The sequence below is a fragment of the Falco punctatus genome, assembly GCF_963210335.1.
Source record: "Falco punctatus genome assembly, chromosome: 1".
In the NCBI taxonomy this organism is placed as follows: Eukaryota; Metazoa; Chordata; class Aves; order Falconiformes; family Falconidae; genus Falco; species Falco punctatus.
This window is the reverse complement of record NC_137580.1, coordinates 212283-227067: the sequence shown is the minus strand read 5'-3', so window position 1 is coordinate 227067 and position 14785 is coordinate 212283. Positions and strand designations below refer to the sequence as shown.

Genomic DNA, 14785 nt, shown 5'->3' with positions numbered 1-14785 from the left:
TCATGACAAATTGAGACCTTGCCTATGCTCAAATGTGGGCCACACTGATATCTGGTGTGGGAACATGCTCTTTTCTCCCAGGCATCACTAACAAATGTGACACTTCAGTATCCTGAAGACCAGAAAGTCAAATGGTACTGCAGGTGGTAGGTGCATCCCTGCCATGATGACAGGACAAAAGTTCTCCATAGTACAATGGTGCCTTAAAGAAAGTAAGTTATTAAATTATCTCTCAGCATGCCAAAACTGAAGGTAGCTCACAGACCTTGCCAGCTATCTTGACACCACGTTGCAGGATGCTGTGTTCTGGTAATAATGACTGAGGAATGTTGCCTGTCAGCAGAGAAACTGGGAGATCATCTGCCCAGTTGGTCTCTTTATCTTGCACGTTTGCTGCCAGCTATTCTTGTGGTATTAAGCATACCCATCATTGGCAAATGATTCTTTGCAGATCGTGACTGGGAAGTCAGTGATCCTTACTGACATGCTTTCCATGCCTAGGGAGTCTGCCTCGGACTCATCCTTTTTTTGTAAGACATCAGGAGTATCAGATACTTAATTTAAGGGAGGTGTTGGCGTGAGCTCTGTCTGCAGGTTTGCACAGGTGGAGATAATCTCCTATGACTCGCTGGCTAAGTCTCTTAACGCTGTGAGTGCTGTGCAAGGCAAGATAGGACTTTATGAGACAAATATTACTTAGCCCAGCTTGGCTTGAGTGCTTGGGTCTCCGTACAAAGCAGATTCTGCTGCCCTTCCTGGATGTTCTTTCACAAGAGAAGAGAAGATGATGTGCCTGGATCTATTTAAGCCTATGTCAACATGCTTGCTGCTGTGCTGAAACACAAAAGGACAGGTAGCCATTGCCCCAACAAAAAAAACCAAAAAAAACCCCCAAAACAAACCCCCAAAACCCCCGAGAAAGCCTGAGATTTACTTAAAACTGTTTATTTCTTGTATTGTATGCAGGCTGTCCCCTTGTGGACTATTCTCTACTTTTTCCCCCAAGTTGCCACAGAATTTCATATTAGGTGGAAGATTTACCTGTAGTTGTTCTTCCAAAATCACACTTCTCAAGGAATGTGCCATATGCTATGACAATAATCAACAGGTTCATCCTGTTCAAGTAAAATGCTTATGGCTACTTGCAAACAGAGCCAAAAGAACAAAAACTTGAATGATCTCTGCTAATACAGGATTACATCAAGATGCAACATTAAATCATTAAGGTGGATCCTCTCATTTTTTGGGTAAAGGTCGTGGAGCATCAGGGGCCTCCTTTGGGAGTGTGTCCCCCAAACCCTTGCCAGGTGACTGGAATGCTGTAGACTTCTTCACCCCAACTAGTGTGCTGCTTCAGGAGATGCATTTAGCAAGGCACGCATCCGTCAGAGTGCCTCAAACCTGCACCTCTGCCAGTGGAGCTTTGCTTTAAATTAAGGCTGTCCAGTGGAAGGTACATGCAGACAACTGATGGGGGGAATGGGAAGGATTTCTAGGTGATGGACTTCTTCAGGATTACTATTTAAGTGTACATTCTGCATCCTTCTGTCCCTTTCCCTTGCAATGCCAGACATTATGGGATTCACACAGTCAAATGATCAGAACTTTGAAAGTAGGAAGCATGAGAATTATTTCTTTTTCATTAAACTTTTTATTTTTTCCAGTCCTTGGTATGGAAAGATGTGTTCAAACTGTATTTCCTTGTCTGGGCAGGACAGGTCAAATGCATAGTAGAGAGTATTAGTAGGGGAAAGACTCTGAATGTGGAGGTTGCAGTAGATTGTGTATATAGGTGACATCTCTTGAAAACTCTAGTAAAGGCTGGGGAATGGCTTTTCTGTGTGTCAGCATGCAAGTTCACACTGACATATATATGCAGTTAATACAGATTTTAGAAGATTTCAGCTAGTAGATTTTAATCTCAAGGAACATTTCTTCTCACTTTTCCATTGATAGGGTCCTCTGGTAATTAGGATGAAGTCAATACTAAGCTTACTGGAATCATGTGTAAAGGAATTAAAGATGACAGATTTTTATTTTTTTAATTAAAAAAAAACCCCACAAACCACTCTACCTAGATCTGCTCTCTGACGGTGGGGTGCATGTGGGAAGTATGCTTTCCTCAAGGAAAGGTACAAGAGACCATTCAGAAGACTTGTGATTACATACACTGTTGTTTATCTTAAATAGGCCTTCAGTGTGTAATTTTCCAGTACGTGCATTTGTTTGATGCATTTGAAATACTTCTTTTGGTAGATTGAACCAAGAACACATGTGGTGTTTTTGGTAATTTGCAGTTTTTCTGTATGAATGTTGTCCTACAAAGTAGGATTCTATTGCTAAAGGGCATAGGATGTAGAAATAATCTATCAAATATATAGCTGAGTAATTTGATTTTTGATATTCCAAATTTATCATCAAAAAAACTATGTGCTTTTCTGCAAAGGTTAACTTCGAATTCAGGATCAGAGACCTGCTATTAAATCTGATTTCCTAGTCATCTGCAAGCTTAGGCAAACATATGTTTTCTTTGGGAAAGAAATGTGATTTCATTAAGTTCTAAATTGTAAAGTCAAGGAAGGGACACTTGATTTCTTTAGAAAAATATCCTGATACATCGCAGTACCAAATTTAGTACTGGTGATAGAAGGTGTCCTGGCTATTGGATAGAAAAACACATAGTCGGTTTTCTGTCCTTCCAAGAGAGGTTGTGTTGTAAGTTTTGTGAAGTTGTGGATGTCGTTGTGTATGAGGCTAGGAAAAGCCAAGTCCGAAGGAAGGGAATGATACTTGGCATCTGGTGAAAAAGTTGTTACAGAAGTTTCTAGCCTGTTATTTTCTTAAATTTGTTAGTTAGTAGTGAGGAAGGTAAGATTCTTACAATATGTAAATCTGTTCAAGTTTTCTATTCTGTGACTTGGGATTTTTTGCAAACACAGCTAAAGGAGAAGCTTCGGTCCCCCACTGCAGCTGGATTAGTAACATTTATATCTGTGAAACCCTATGAGAAATTGAGGGTGGAATATCTGATTCCTGAAGAGACTGTTTAAACAATTCTCTAATCTGTTAGAGAATGTAGAAAAGGCATGTCCTTTTCATTCCTGATTTATGACTTTCTCCTTGTAGCCTTTTATTGAATGTTGACTCCAGCCTCAGTTACATGATAAATAGATTTATTTTTATCCTCTCTCATGTTGTGTGTTTGTTTAGTTACATTCAGAATGTAGTCACAATTGTTCTGAGTGCCTTGTCTGCTTACAGCATCTCTGCTGTCTTGTTTCCTCCCACTCCTTCCCTTTAGGAGATGAAGAGAAAAATTATCATGCTCAAATCTTACAAAGTACTGTTTTGTTAGCTTCCAGTTGACCTTTCTGCTCTGGAAGCATAATATTGAAAAGACATAAAAATGCTGGCTGTCCAAAGAACAAGGATGTGATAAACTCCAAACCTCATAGTGACATATAAATGTTTGTTTATCAGGAAAAATTGAGATAGTTCATCTTCTGATTTAAAAAAAAATAAAACAATTACCATCACTGTAGAGTGAAAAGAAGTAATACATTGCATGTGTCTATGATAAGCAAAGTAACTGTTTTCATTTTAGAATCATCGAATGGTTTGGGATTTTTATGCATTCTGAGCTACCCATGGGGGGTAGCTGATGGTAATGGCTGCTCAAATGTTTTTTGTAGTGGAAATACAACTATGTCACTTGCTGTTAGTTAAGTAAATAGCAAGATAAGTTTTGGTGTCCCTTCATTCATTAATGACTTCTGGGAAGATAGTTAATTGCCAGTTTTGAAGACATAGCTGTGAAATTTTGGCTAGGGAAGCAACTGCTTTGTCAGACTCTGTTATCCTGTTATGAATATTCTTGGATGTTGAGAAAAATGTTATTGAAGCATTTGTAGTAGACCAGCACCTGCAGCATATAGTCTTGCCATCTCTCTGTATCGTGCTCTGAAATCAGAATTTTCCTACTGAGAGTATTTGTCAGGGCAGAAGAGATTCTTGTACTTGAGACTAGTTTTACTGGGAGAACAAGCCTTTACATTGTTTGGGAAGGCTAAAATAGGAAAAGCAAAATAAAGTTGAGGGTTTGGTTTTGGATCACTGATAAGAGGAGACATGCATCATCAGGGTGTTCGCTTCTGTCTTGCCAGGATATGCAAATCATGTTGGTTTAAGTACCCATTTGCTCTCCACCAGCCCATTTCTCATTTATCTGGTTGTATTATGGCTTCCTTTGAACACACGTTTTTTTGCAGTAAGAATTATTCTTACCCTGTATATTTTGCCCCATCAGAAGCTCGTTACAGTATTTCTCTAAGTCTTACTTAAAAATAGTATTTAGGCTGTCTTGACACCCCAACTCAGGAAGTTTGACAGTCTGGGTGGAGCGCAATACCATTGGTGTTAGTGACTCCCTTTTGTGCAGATGTCCATAGTGACCTTTCAGGGTACCGCCTGCCTCTCCAGTGTTGAGCTGATGTGCTGTAATGCGCAGTACGGGACTGACCCCATGTGCCATCCAGGAGCTGCTTGTGATGCACCCGACTGCAGCCCCTGGGCAGTGCTTGCCCTTTGAGGCTGTATTGAGCCGGTGTTGAGTGGATCTGTGCTGTCCGCCAGTTAAACCTGCGGAAGGTTAGTGCTTAGCTTAGCCCATCAAGTGGGCTTGTAGTGAGCTGCCTTTGAGGCTACTACCGCTCTAATGCTTGCCTGATTTTTCTGGTATTTGTCTGAAAGGTTAGCTGTTGTGACCAAGAGATGTTTACAAACAAAAAGTGAATCATAGAATCGTTTAGATAGGGAAAGACCTTTAATATCATAGAGTCCTACCGTAAACCCAGCGTTTACCAAGTCCACCACTAAACCATGTCCCCAAGTGTCATGTCTACGTGTCTTTTAGATACCTCCAAGGATGGTGACTCCACCACTTCTCTGGGCAGCCTGTTCCAGTGCTTCACAGCCCTTTTAGGGAAGAATTTTTTCCTAATATCCAATTGAAACCTCCCCTGGCACAACTTGAGGCCATTTTCTCTTATCCTATTCCTTGTTACTTGGGAGAAGAGACCGACCCCCACCTTGCTACAGCCTCCTTTTGGGTGGTTGTAGACAGTGAGAAGGTCCCCCCGAGCCTCCTTTTCTTCAGGCTAAATGACGCCAGTTCCCTCAGCTGCTCCTCATAAGACTTGTTCTCTAGACCCTTCACCAGCTTCATTGCCCACCTCTGGACGCCTTCCAGTACAGTCACTTCCCTAGTCCTGCTGGCCACACAGTTTTGGATGCAAGTTGCCATTTGTCTGTTGGCAAAGAAAACTGGCCAGTGTGGAAGCCATTGTCTGTGTGAAAATGTACATGTTGTCTAATTCTCCTATCAGTTCTAGTTTCTTCACCAGTTTCTCTTATCAGGCCATCTACTGAAGTTTCCACCACTTTCTATAAGCATCATCAAGAAACTGTATTGAAGAGTTAGTCATTGGAGTCTGCTTGTCATCCTTCTGTTTAAGTCTATTTTACATCTAAACTAAACAAAGAAACGTAAGGGTGATATATGCTAAGAGAGCTTTTGAAGCCTCTCACGGGACTTCTAATTGCCTTTTTCCTTACTGTTTGTGCAGATCTGTTATATTGTAATTAGAATTTTACAGTGGGGTGTGATCAAATAGAAAATCAGCAGCAGTGCTGACTGGAAGTCTAACTTGCTACCTTTTGGCTTAGTATCAGGAAATGCCTATATATTATTTTAGCATTAATAGGGACTATTCGTGTGCTTTTAAAAGATCCTTGTAATTATGTAAATAAATTGGGCCATTAGCAGTAAATGCTGCTGACATTTTCAAATGTAAAATATTTCTTTTCACTGTTAACTTATGCACGTTTGCTGGTAGCTGTGTCAAGGTTAATAATACTTGTAAAAAAGCCTAATGTTTCTAAGTCTGGTACAATTTACCTGGGCTATATTCATCTTCTGACAGTATCAATGCAAATGGATAAGTAGTTGTGCTTTAGTAACTTCTGAAGACTTCAGGTTAACATTGCTTTCTCCTTTCTGTTTTTGAATGAGTAGTGAGAACTTGTAGAAAGAAAAAGAGAATGTGTAAATTTATGGAACTGTTTATTGTGATAAAGTTGACCTTTTTTAGCTGTAATTTTTTGTTTCTATTTTATGTCAGAATGGTCGTTTACAATAATAATTACCTGTATTTTTTATAGTGTTGGAGTGCTCTGTGCTTATGCTGCCAACCAGCATTTAACTAACCAAGTCCGAGGAGCAAAGAAACTGGTTAACAGTAACTTTAAAGATCTGAAAATTTTCCTTAACGACACTCCAGCGGTAAAGAATTTTTATCTTTATGGGGAGTGGGAGGGAAGAAGTGTAAGAAAGAAATATTGCAGAACATAGTTGTTTGTTTGGCATAAATTACTTTTTTGTATTTTGTTTATTATTTATGTGTCAGTCTCACAAAGTAGAACAAATGATGCAAGGTAAGACAGCAGTAAATGTTTGGGAGTTATCCTGATGGATCAGTATTCTTTGAGCAACTTCTGAGCTGTACTCCTGGAGTATGGTGCGATGGTGCTTGTAGGCCCTCTTCCTTCTGCAGAACTAGTGCAGGTTGCTAGCAGAAGGTGAATCGTTTGGAAAAAATATGTTTTTAAAAGGAATACATACAAAAAAGGGAAAGAAGGTTTTTCATGAGAACGTGGATTCTGTGTTTCTCTTTCCTGTTTCCTTGTATTTTGGACTTTATGTGCTCTGGGACTGAGCTACAGTAACTTCTTTTCCACAAGTATTTTTACTGTTTTTTCTTTAAACCAGGGTCATACTGTGCCATAATAAACAGGAAAGATCCTTTTCTTTCCACTCTCAAGCTTTCCTTAGAGTCTGGAAAGGAGCCCTCTACGTATCTTTTTTGCATGGGGGGGGAAATGCTAGTAAGGAAGATTTTAAACTTTGCCATGTACAAATGTCAATTCTTAACGGATTAGGAGGGAAAAAAAAGCCCGACAGTCCTATTACCTTGTCTTTCATTAATTTTAATTAATTACATTTAATTAATCTGTTTTACTTCCATGTGACTGATAAATTGGAAACAGGAGGGATCCGTGAGTGTGGTAGCATCCCAGTCACAGTAACTCTGGGCTGTTCTCAAACAGGAGAGACATCTGGGTGGTGCCTTTAAATGTTTCCCTAGCTGGAGTTGTTCCCTATAGAATTAGTCATTTGCTCATGGTGTTGTGACAGTCTGGTGATGAACATATGTGGCAGGAAGTGGACACCATGCCAACAATTTCTTTCTTGAAGCAGAGTGCCTTTTTGTCAGTTTGGAACTGACTCAGGCACAGAAAGATGCAATCCAGTTGCATTCAGAAACCACTAGACTCCCCTTCGCAGTACATTGAGCGATGACAAGAAGTGTCGGAACAGAAAATCTGTTATGTAGAACTAACCATCTTAATAGATAAAAAAAACCCCAGACACTAGCTAAAAAAGTTAATAAACACCTGAATTACTGAATTTAAGTGTCAGGATTTGAACACTTGTGCCAGGGGTTCCTCAAAGTCTCACTTAGGTAGCAGGTTTTTAGTTTCTAGGCAGCATTATTTTTCTTTTTTACACTTGCTACTTAATGATGCAGTCACCAGTTATATCTTTTAAGTCATTTTGTCAGAGAAGGTACGTGAGTATCATATATACACACACGTTTGTAAGAATTTCTTGAGGATAGGATAGGAGAAGGATGTCAGCTTCTTGAAAAAGTTGTAGAATCCAACTATTTGGCTATAAAGCTCTGAAATCCTAACTGGTGTCCTTGACTCATCAGTATGAGGTATACAGCATATAAGAGGATTTATAAAAAGAAGTCACATGTTAAGTGTCCATGTCATAGAAGATTTGCAGACCGAGTATTGAGCGATAACACTATTAGTTACACAGAATCGCCTTTTGTCTGTGACATTGCTGGAGACAATGCAAAACCTGTAGCTCTGCAACATTTTAGTCCTTAGGTTAGCCTAGGAAGACAAAAGAAATAAACAAAAAATACACCTACAGCTGCCTTTAGTAAGCAATTCTCAGGTTTGTTTGGGGTTTTTTTCACTTTTTTTTAGAAAAATGAGCTCTGCCTCATACTTTATCATTTAATTACATCCAGTGCTGTATGATCAATATGTTGGTTTGAGGGTGGTTTTTTGTCTGTTCGGGTTTTTTTCGTTACTCAACAGAAAGTTTGAGACTGCAAGCCAGATATGCTTTGGTACACATTTGAGTCACATTTAAACTCGGAAACCCATTTGTCAAGTGTGTTAACTTTTACATTACTTAAGCTCAGTTGGGGTAGGATTCGTAATGCACCATTTTAAACGTGCAGAAATCAGTAAAGGTGGTTAATGTCTTTTCAAAACTAGTATGGTAAGATTTCCACTTGGGATGGCTCTTTGGTAGCCTTTTGTCCAAACTCCACATCCACTGGTAACCAGGTTTTAATGGTGTCTTGGTAGAGCTCAGGTTGTGACTGGGCCAAACCTACCTGGGGTTAAGGAAAACCATTTGCATTAAGTCAGAGCAGCCAACTCCTTTCCGAAAGAGAAGCTCTGAGGGCTGCCCAGGTACAAGCCAGTCTGGGGGTCAATCGTTTCCAAATTACCACCCTGTCGTCTTGCGCATGTCTCTCCACGAAGGAGGAGCTAATGCCACCAGAAAATCAAATAACAGAGATGATGATGTGCAAAACCTTATTGGCCTGACTGACTTGAGGCCTTCATAAGGCCAGAGTTCCTGCTACTTAACACTTTTCAGTGGAATCATTTATTCCAGTGATGTTCTAATTAAGTAGTTTTCCCAAATAAACACATCTTCTATTACGTGCAGTTCTGCCAAGGAAGTTTTTTAAATACTTAGTTAACTGAAAACAGTAGAGTGCCAGGATTTTGGGGGTTTGCACAAATGTTTTGATTGCTTCAAAGAGGCAGTTTGACTCATTATTTAAAAACATAACTTTTTTCCAGTTTTTTTAATAGTTATTTTATCATCTTCTTTTCAGCAAATTGACTACTTGGTGAGCCAGTACAACACAACTAAGGATAAAGCACTCTCTGACCTAAATAGTAAGTACTTTGATTTAAAGAGGGTTAGCAATGTGTATTTAAAGACTTGAATAAGATGATGTCAATAGCTCATAATGCAAAATGAAATTTTCTTTATGAGAATATGGTTTTCAAACAAGTGCTGTTGTCAGTGGTAAATGAGACTAAAACCTGAAATTAATTTCACATAAAATGTCTTGGAGCTGGTATAATGCATATTATTTCCTGAAATAGAAGTATTTTCTTAAATACTGTATACCATAAGTCAGGCTAGTATTTTATTTTCCTTTTTATAGTTCAATAACCACTAATATTCAAGGCTTTTTCAGAATATTGTTCCCTGGTTTTTAATGTGGAGCCAAATGTCAAGGAACAGAGCTGCTAGCTGTTTTGATGGTTCCAGTGAGTGAGAGAGCTCTGTATTTGTTTATTTTTGTTGTTACACCTTTGTCCTCTACTCAGCTAGAAGTTGAGGTATAAGCTTATCTTCTTTCTAAAGCTGCTTAACGTATTTGCCATTTCAGAATGAGCAGTTGAAGAGCAGGAGATAAAATTGAAATACAACAGCTGCACTTTCCCCTTCAGCACAGTTAAAGTGAGAGGCGTTACCTTTTAAAGATCTCAGTAAACAGAAACAACCTAATGACTGACTTTTGTTTGTTTGTTTTTAATTTAAGCATTGCTTTCCAAAACAGATAATAGAAAGGGCTGACCAATTACAGTGCAGATTATAATTCAAGATGTGTTCTTAGCATGTGTTAATAAATGTGTTCAGATCTGCATTTCAGACTGAAGTGAAATACAGAAATACCAAAAAACCAAGGACTGTTGCTGGGATCAAACTATGCAAATGTGGCAGCATGCCACTTATCCTAAACTGATTTATTTTACCCAGAATCCATGCTTCTGTCTAGGTTTAAAATGTATTTTTAAGGTAGTCCTCAATGCAGCCAGCCTGGCATGACCCAGGGTCAGTATGTTTTGTCTCTATGAGGCTACTAATGCACATTGAATGTTCTTGTGAAACAAGGAGCAACAATAGTCTTGCAACTTAATTCTGGGCAGAAACACTCTCGTCTAAAAGGTGTGTGTCATCTTTAAATCTATAATAATAATGAATTGACACCTGCATTTCAAGTGCTAGCTTGTAGCTTACCAGGCACTCCAAACTGAAATTTCAAATTAAATATTTACTTGTTCTCAATGCTAATTTAATACGTTAACAGGAAACGAACTGGATTTGTGATGAGAGTGCTCATCAATAAATAAAGATAGCTTTTATTTTCTTGAAATACCAGAATTAAGTATGTGACACCTGGGGGCAAAAAAATTCATTCTAAGGGAATCAGTACCATAAATTTGGAGAGAAGTGTAGATGAGTTCAGTTTGCCCACCCTAAGGAAATGCTGAGAAGTGTTTTCTGCTTGATAAAAATTCTCATCCCAAGCCAGACCTGGCAGTGTTGACAGTAATGGATGCTTCTGTACCATGCAGTATTCCCATCTCATCAAGAGCAAAACACTCAAAAAGCTGTTTACCGTGATCTGCAAATGGAGGGGACCCAGAAACTACCTAAAGGATATGTTACATTAAAATGCTGCACCGAACTCTGCTCAGCGTCTGTCTGTTTGGAGGTGGGGATAGCTGTAGGGTAAGCGCGAAACCAGCCCTGAGCAGGGGTGCCAGGTGCACTGCACGAGGGGTCAGGGACCAGAGACAGGTGCCTGACACGCTTACGGGATTTCAGCGGAGATGGCTGACAGGTCTGGGCTGTGGGTGACCTTGACATTGCTGGGTACATGAGGAACAGGAGAAAGGAAAATAATCCATTTTCTAGATTCTCTTGCACTATGAAAACAGTGTGTAGTGAAAGAGTATGACACAACATTCCTGTCCGGACCTCTTTGAGATAGATGGTGAAAAAAAATACCTGTTTCCAAAAAAAGTAGTAAATGCAATAAACCACATATTTTGGAGAAGTGTTGTGTCTTTACCTATATCGTTATGTGCTAGTGAATGTTCTCAGTCACATTTTGATTCACTGCTTTAATTTACAGGCCTATAGCTAGCTAAAGGAGAACTGTGTACCTGTGTTACCTTCTGTCATTAAGTTCTCGCTGTCAGGACTTAAAGAAATTTTAATCTTATCGGTATACTTTAACTTAAGAGTCTGACAGCGCCGATACTAAGAGGTTGTTTAAATTGAACTAGTGTGTAATGGGTATTTTTATCTCTCCACACATATAGATGTAGGACCCTTGCTTGGAAACAGAGTTCAAGAACAGCTGGGAAAAGAAGTACGCCCCGCACTTGATGCAGCTCTGACAATGGCAGGAGGTAAAGATGTACATATCGTTGTATTAATGTTCTCTTGCTGTGGTAAAACAGGCATCATCTTTGTAGTGTGCAGTATGGGATGGCTTTATGCAGTAACATGGTTCAACTTACCATTTTTCTACGTGCCTCGATGTTTCTTTTAAACTGAAGACTTTCAGATATTTTAAAATGTATAAATACATTTATAAACTAAACCAAGATTTACGTGGTATTGTCGATACCTAGTTTCAGCATCATTGAAGAGAGATGAAATCCAAATTCCCCGCTCCAGCTTGTTGTTCCTTTCCATTGAATATAAGGGAGATTAGGAAAGCTGTGCTTTAAGAGCTGTCCATAGGTCTTTGCAGGTTAGTCTTAGACATACAATGGCCTCATCCTGTACACTCCCAAGCTTTGCTAACCATCATTTCTTCAGTCTCTTTGAGTTAAGCGTTGCTCATGCCTAGTTCTGTCTCCATTTAAAGAAAATACTCTTTTATTACATTTTCTGTATAAGGAATTAGGTACTGTTTATAGAGAAAATCAGGTACAGCTAATAGCACAAAGTGAAAGACACCCATGAACTTGAGTCACTCTGGTTTTTCTGTCCCTGAATTCATTTTCATTCACTCGTCATCATTCTCCTTTTTTGCTTTATTTCTCTTATTTGTCTTGAAGTCAAAGTGGAAAGGGCTATCAAAGGTAAAAAAAACATGATAAAACCTTGTGTTGTGTGAAGTGCACTTTATTTTTGTGACTTGTGTATTTTTAGTTGTATCTGTGTGGGTTTTTTGTCTATTAAACATCTGTTCAGTGGTTTGTTTGGTGTGATTGGGATGAAACCTAAAGCCAGACAGCATTGCACACTCATGATGCTTGACTGATGCAACATAGTCTCTTTCCCTTTCTTGCAGCTACATAATTTGTGAGTTGGATTATAAAAAAATACTGAAAATACAGTTTTGTGGACATGGGCTTTCTTTTGATACCTAATGACCAAGTGTTAAATTTCTTTACTGAAACCACTTGAGTAAGGAGAGGTAGGGAAAGGGTAGAAAAGAGTAATCTGGGAAATGGATAGAATCTCAATAAAAGTAGCCTGAGCACATTAATTTGTTTGTAGGAAGGCATAACTGATGTATTTTTGTGTGCCATAAATACATATTCTGTGCTAGAGGGTTTTTCTGGAGGGGAGGCAGGGTTATTTAAATCAGTGTTGAGAATGTCATAGCATTTAATGTGCTCTTTCTCTTCATAACTGTATCTATAGACTGGTTTCTAACTAAAGTGTTTTGTGTTTTTTTTTAAACTTCACATCTTTGCAGCCATCAGAGAAACAAAGGAAGCACTAGAAAATGTGAGTGTCTCTGTAGAGGTTTTGCAGGAGGGAACAGAGAGGCTTCATGCAAACTTGACAGACGTTAAAATGCATCTAAGCAACACCCTCAATGATTCTGCATGCTCTGCAGCTCAGGCTGCCTCCACTTGCAATATCATCAGGAATTCATTACATCAGTTGAACATCAATGCCAATTTTAGTGGGGTAAGAGAATATTTTTCAGATTCTTACAGTGTGATTGCCTTGAATAAGCCCAGCAGTATCTCTGCAACTTAATGGCTCAGTGAGTGCTGTCACTTGTGAGATAAGTCACCTTTCCTTATTGTGTTTCTGGGTAATTCCAGTCACTGTTTTCATCTGTGTAGAAAAGAATAAAATGTGTGCCAAGCAGCTACATTAAAGTGCTGCTCTGGGCAGTGAAGTAATCTGCCCTTGCAAAAATGCTGAGATTAAGCTTTGCTTTTGTACAAGTTTGCTAGAAAGAATCTACTACAAAACATCTTTCCAGTTTCTTTACCCTCTCTCCTGCCTTTGAAATATTTAGTAAATTAGCAAGACTACTACTTCAATGTGACTCAAGAATGCTTTTTGCTTCCTAGTTGCCAGGAGTGAGTTCACAGCTTGCGAAGGTCAATGATGTCCTCAAAACAGACCTTTCTAGTCTGGTTCAAAAGGTATGTTTCTTGGCAGGCTTGTAAACTGTTAATTAAACTGGGGTACTTGTGTATCACTTGGTTTTTTTCCTTTGACTTTTTCAAGCAGAATTGTCTTTTTCCCACCTCATCCTGCCTCATGGCGGGTATCTCACCTTATTCCATTGTTTGGCCAAGATTTAATATTTGAAAGTATGAATGTAGTGCTTTTTGTCTCCAGGATACTACAGATTAAGAAGTATTGCTAATTGTCTGCCTGAAAAGACGATAATTAAAAAACAAAAAAGCAGAAATATGGATTTACTAGCATGTTCTATATCTTTTGGTTCAAATTAAAAAAAAATCCATGCTGTCCTAATTAATTTTATTGTATTCCAGCTATTTTGAAATATGCCTTTCAAATTCTTTATGTGTATATTTGTTATTAAATCTGGTGCAATGGACCTAATGGAATTCCTAATAGTATTCTTGCAAGACTATCCACAAAACAGGATGATTTTCATCTAGAAAAAAAATGGCTTAGCTTTAGCAGTTTAAAAATCTAGCAATCGGAAAATGTTCGCGAGGAATGGAAGGCGCTTTCTGAAACCACAGGCTGTGTGTAGGTTAGACCTCTGCCTGCTTCTGCAGTGACCATGCCTGCAAGAAGTAAGACTTCAAGCATCTGCTGCAGTGGCTGCTGCTTTCGGTCTGGTTGAGCTACTGAGATTGGTTCCCCTGGTTTGGACCCTTTCTTTCACCTTCTCACTGAAGAAAGCGTTGCAGTGTCTTTAGTGGCAGTTGGATTCCATGGTTCTGTGACATGCATTTCAGGTTGAGAAGGCACAGGCTTGCAGAGAGGAGGTGTTCGGTATGCGGCAACTCCTTCTACTTAGTGAGTCTTCACGTGTGTATTCTCAGTTTTACGTGAGTTAGATCTGACAGGTAACAGTACTATAAAGTTTGAGATTATTGTGACTGATGCATGTATATTTCAATCTAGATTTTCTAAATTTTTTTTTCAAGGAATATCCCAGAGAGCAAAACGAATCTGAAATATACTTGAGTTCCTGTTTTGCTTTGACCTTTTCTAATGTGCAGTGATAAAAATACATTTTTCGTAGTATTGACACATACATTTTACCATGTGTATACTGTTACTCCTTCTATAAAAGAAAAAAAAATGCAAGTAATTTGACAATAGAAATTTCTTACAATTTTTTCAACTTTTATTTTTAGGGTTATGCAGCATTTAATGATACTCCAGATTTAGTGGTGAATCAAACCAGGAACATTTTATCAGGTGAGGACAAACTATGTTTTCACTTTGATTGTTTAATATTGATGGTTTTATATCACTTACTGATGTTCTTGTTTTCTTTTATTGATAGTATATTTTCTGGGC

General features: G+C 38.7%; 1 protein-coding gene across 20 annotated transcripts in view; it reads left to right on the top strand.

The window, feature by feature from the left end:
• PROM1 (prominin 1) overlaps positions 1 to 14785 on the top strand; it is a 96626-nt gene that overhangs the window by 61133 nt on the left and 20708 nt on the right. For 16 of the 20 annotated variants that reach the window (XM_080404816.1, XM_080404810.1, XM_080404806.1 and 13 more), the window contains 7 exons: positions 6220 to 6340; positions 9051 to 9114; positions 11341 to 11430; positions 12088 to 12111; positions 12735 to 12952; positions 13348 to 13422; positions 14620 to 14683. In XM_080404816.1, the coding sequence (XP_080260942.1) occupies positions 6220 to 6340; positions 9051 to 9114; positions 11341 to 11430; positions 12088 to 12111; positions 12735 to 12952; positions 13348 to 13422; positions 14620 to 14683 (656 nt within the window). The remainder of the gene's footprint in view (positions 1 to 6219; positions 6341 to 9050; positions 9115 to 11340; positions 11431 to 12087; positions 12112 to 12734; positions 12953 to 13347; positions 13423 to 14619; positions 14684 to 14785) is intronic. The other 4 variants (XM_080404818.1, XM_080404808.1, XM_080404812.1 and 1 more) reach the window with 1 other exon arrangement.